The 4,776-nt window shown below is 48.5% G+C and overlaps 1 protein-coding gene across 2 annotated transcripts in view; it reads left to right on the plus strand.

Annotated features, from left to right (window-relative positions):
• dph1 (diphthamide biosynthesis 1) overlaps nt 1-1,708 on the plus strand; it is a 108,473-nt gene extending 106,765 nt beyond the window's left edge. For both annotated transcript variants that reach the window (XM_076036357.1, XM_076036356.1), the window contains 2 exons: nt 222-350; nt 724-1,708. In XM_076036357.1, the coding sequence (XP_075892472.1) occupies nt 222-350; nt 724-807 (213 nt within the window). In that variant the 3' untranslated portion in view covers nt 808-1,708. The remainder of the gene's footprint in view (nt 1-221; nt 351-723) is intronic.
• The last annotated feature ends 3,068 nt before the right edge of the window (nt 1,709-4,776 follow it).

A 4,776-nucleotide genomic window follows, 5' to 3' on the forward strand; every position in this document is an offset into this window, starting at 1 on the left:
AGCTGGCGGCGGCGGCGGCGGCCCGTTCCGGCAAGCGCGAGGGCTCGGATTGAATGGAACGCGACGCGAAAACCCCCGCGCAGCCCCGCCGACGCAGACGCACTCATGCATAATGCACGCTTACATTTGCTCGGCTTCCTGCGCTGTCTGCTGTTTTATTTTTTGTTCCCCTTTCCTTCCCATGCCTCACTCGCTGTCATCCGTCCTCCGCCGTCTCCCAGGCAGCTGTGGCGTTGCAGGAGGTGAGCTGGAAGGAGGTCTACCCCATGGATTTCTACTCCAACCAGAGCTTAGGGCCGTGGGCTCCCAACCACCCCGACAACCAACCTGTGCGGGCGCCTCGCAGACAGGTGAGCCAGATTAAAGGATGAATGAATGACGGGAGGAGGGAGGCTGGCTGGCTGGGTGGGGGGGAGCAAATCCTCACTGTTCAGAGGCACGATGGAGGATTTTTTTTTATTTTTATCAGGGTGTCACACTGACACCTAGTGGCTTAACAGCGCATGTGAGGCTGCGTTCAAGGCGTGGCTGTGCCCTTGACCTTGTGAACGCATCCTTTTTATTCATCCGCTGTTAAAAAAAAAAGAAAGAAAAAAAGACTGAGTTCTGCGGCTCCCAGACACGGCGACAATTACACAAGAATTGCATTATTGTTCCACGCGATTACCTCTAATTTGTCAGAGTCACCGTCATTAGCGCTAATGCTCTCCCACCTTTTTGCAGCAGAAACCAGGCGCAGCGCCAGGCGTCCCCTCCCGGCAGTGCGGCCAGGACGAGTGCGCCCCCTGCGGCTGCCAAGGAGAATGACGCAACGCTGGCAGCACCGTTGATGAAGGTGGTGGTGGTGGTGGTCGGGGGGGGGGGGGGGGGGGGGGGGTTGGAGGGGCAGCAGTCAGACCAGACCAGCCGAGCCGAGGCGAGATTTGTCCAGACTGTCTGGGAGCGAGCGCAGCCTAATCCAGAGAAACCTCACTCAAAACGGATTACCAGCCGTGAATAATCCCCCCCCACCCGTTTTTTCGCAGCGCGGCGAGATGAAACCAAATTCGCTGCTGCCGCTGCTCATTCACGTCCGCGGTGCATGAACTGAGAGTTCGGAGCGTCCGCGTGATTTGAAAGGATTTCTTCCCGGGACGGAAGCGCGTGAGCCTCTCTGTAACTGAGACGCGTGGCTTTCGTCGCTATTAGATGAAGAAAGGAATCAGGGTTGGGGGGGTTTGGGGGGATTGTAATTGTGCACTGAGACGCGACCTTCAACTGGGCTTCTCCAGAACTGGAGTGTCGGCTAATGTGGGCCGCTTTGGTTCTAATGCCGACCACTTGACCTCCGGGAAGGGAAACCGAGCGCCGTCGTCGCACTCTGGACGAGCTTTTAATGAGTTTGCTTTCCCGACGACTTTTCCCGGGGACCAGAGCGTGAGACGTCGTTCACGCTGTTCTGCGTCACGACGCAGCCTCCCTCCTCCCACCTCCTTCCTCCTTCCTCCCTCCTCCCCTCCCCTCCGTGCTCCGCCAGCAGTCAGACTCTGAATCAATAAACCAGACGTAGTGGGACCCCCCCGCCGCCGCCACCACCACCACCCCTGCTGTCTGTACGAGTGTCTCTGATTCCGGCTCGTCACAACTCTTTCCCCGCCCTCATCATTTATTGATGGCGGGATTCTGTCAATAAGTAAACAAACAAATAAATAAACACATTCCCACCGTGTATGCGACTCTTCTTTTGTTCAGCAGCAGCAGCAGCAGCAGCGGCAGAGGGAAGCGCCGCCGCTCCAGCTGATCCCTGAGAAATGGTGAACTTTCACCAGGTTGCAGCATGTTGTCTCAGCTGCTTTGAAATGTCCTGTGTGTGTGTGTGTGTGTGTGTGTGTGTGTGTGTGTGTGTGTGTGAGAGAGAGAGAGAGAGAGAGAGAGGGAGAGAGAGAGCGAGAGAGAGAGAGAATTCAAGTATGAGCTGTCTAGAGCGAGAGCTACTTCCCCCTACACACGGTTTTTCTCCCCGGCAACAGAGGCCGGCGTGATGCAGACCCAGTCACGCCAGATGTCCGTCTTTCTCGCGATGCGTCTCACGTCCAAAGCGATGAAGAGCCTCACACAGCGTGTGTGTGTGTGATGCATGGCAGCCGGGAATAAATTATCGGGTAGCGGAGCTGGATGTTTGATTAATCTTCATTTTTGGTGCGATCTCACAGCAGGACGCAAGCAAAGAAGTTGAGCAAATTCCTCTTTGCATCCTTTCTGCGTCACGACCTACACATTTGTTTTGCTCTTAAAGAAAATTAGATTAGTCTAGGTAAGAAAAATCAATTACACACACACACACACACACACACACACACACACTGCTCGAAATAATTTAAAGTGATCGATGGTCTGCACTTGCCTGTTTGCACTGCTTCTTAAATGTCCTCCACTGGTTACAACAATGTTTTGTTGCATCAGCGGGCTTCCCAGAAAATGAGAAAAGTCAACCACTCCATTTGCTCCTTCACTCTCCTCATATGCCAAAACGTTTGATTTTTTATTAGATCAACCCTTTGTGAAATCACTGGACCTCACTAATGGCACTATGATTACAGCTTCCACATCAGTCATAGACAGAAGCTAAAACCAGATATTTTCACTATTGAGCATGAAGTTTGATTTTTGTTTTTTTCTTTTCTCATTTGAAATATACTTCAGTATAAAACTGTTGTGTAACTAAACGCAAAAAGTATTTTAATGTCAATGTATTTTCTGTCAGACCTCTAATGGGAAAAGTTTGCTTCAAATGTTTTCAAAATTGGGAAATTGTTTTTTATTTATTCATTTTTAACATTTTGCAGTTTGATTGTGACCAATTAATTCACTTACAAATTGATCGTCTCTGGAGCAATTTGTCCCCAATTAAAGGGATCTCCTCCTCAGATCATCTGGCTTGTTGCGTAAATTAAGAACATCCGTGCCTACAGCGCACTGTGGCCGCTAGGTGTCAGTGTTTGCTTGATAATTCAAGTCTGGGCGAGGCAGAGCAGCGCTGCAGGCTTCAGACTCAACTCCGACACTGGTGTTTGCGCCTCTTAACTGCAGTGGGAAGCTAAGCTCTGTTCATCCTCCCTGTTCTGAAATGAGCCAAAACAAAAAAAAAAAAAAAAAAACGGTGCCGTCAACACCGCATTTCCTGCTCAGCGGCGCCAGTTTTGCTGTATAGCAATATGATGATATGTTTGCTACTGGCTTTTCAGACTCCACACAGGCTGTTGATTTCACTCCTGCACTTACCACGGTAACAGAGTCGCAGTGATGTCAGTAGGCCCCGATGGCCGCGTGCTCTCCATCGGTACTGAGGAGGACTTGTTTGCGTATGGCTGGGAGTGGAAAGCGGTGATATGACTCAGGGGCCATCAGCTAATGCACCCGGAGCAGCCACGCGTTCATAGGGCTTCATTCAATTACGCCACATTTTCAGTAACTTTGAATTCGCGTTTGTTTTGTTTTGTTTTGTTTTTTTCTTCCTCCCTCTGAAACCTGGATCAGAGAGGAGGTCTGTGACGCCTGTGGTTGTTTTCTTGTCTTTGGGAAAGGGCTGAGTCACTCCACCTCTCCTTACGCTCACCCTTTTAAAATGCGCTCTCTTATAAAGAAAGTGAAGCCTTCACTTCCTGTTTTTTTTTTTTTTTTTTTTTTTTAATACACTTTTGTTATTGCTCAGCACTCGTTTCCTGTGTACTTGGAAAATGACTTTATTTAATATTTTCGTTTTTATGGGAAGGGCAAAGTATATTACTGGACAAAGCACTACACTTTTGTACAAATGTGTTTTGTTTTTTTTTTGGAGTTGTGTAGATATACAGGGGTTAACAACAGTGCTAACATACGTCCTTCGTCCCCGATGCTCATCAACGCCAACACAGAGAATATTTTTAGGGAGTTTTACCTCTGGAAAGCTGTTTGTACGACACAAAAATGTTTCCTGTGTATAATTTTGTGTTTCTTGAGTCATCCGCGAGACAAAGGTCATTGGGTGACTGCTCAGAATAGGAGCAGGAAGTACCCTGTCCTCCCACTGTCCATGTGAGGCAAACAGCTCTGAATGACTTTAGGTGCTTGTTGCCCTGGGATGAAGTGGCAACTTGCCCTCAGTGCAACCCGCCTTGAAACTTCAGCAGCTGTTATGGGTCCCAGCACCCCTCACCTGCAAGATAGGTGGTCTGGACTTTGTATCATGGAAATAATGCATACTACAAACAAATGAACACCTTTAGTTTGAATTAGGGCCTTGTTTTTGAGCGATGGGGTGTAGAGCAGGTCAATTTATGGTGTATATATTTGCATGAGAGCCTGGCTGGAGGGATCACATCGCCTAGATGGCCTTGGAGCACCTCGGAGTCACACGAGAGGAGCAGGAGAGCTTTGCCAGTGAAAGGAAGGAGAACTTATTGTAAGTGTTTGTGATATGGATGTCGGATGTATTTTCTTATCAAATCAGACAAAGATGGAGCCTTTCCCCTTTCGCACCATAGTCTGCTTTCTGAAGGACTCCTTTCAGGCTCCAACAGTGTAAAGGTACAATGCAATTTATATTTCAGGCAAGGAACAATAGGTGAGTTTGCTGAATGTGTTGGTGAACAAAGTAATTTTTTCCCCCTTTTTGGAACATTTCTGTAAAATGCACACACACACACACACACACACTGTTTGCCAGTCTGCTTCTCGAGTCACAGGTGAATTTTATTTGCTAGGAGGGTTGCTTGCACATATTCAGTATTGTAATTTGTACTTTTTTTCTTTTTTAAA

The sequence above is a fragment of the Nelusetta ayraudi genome, unplaced genomic scaffold (assembly GCF_046127955.1).
Source record: "Nelusetta ayraudi isolate G7.1 ecotype Tasmania unplaced genomic scaffold, CSIRO-AGI_Nayr_v1 ptg000048l, whole genome shotgun sequence".
NCBI classification, from domain to species: domain Eukaryota; kingdom Metazoa; phylum Chordata; class Actinopteri; order Tetraodontiformes; family Monacanthidae; genus Nelusetta; species Nelusetta ayraudi.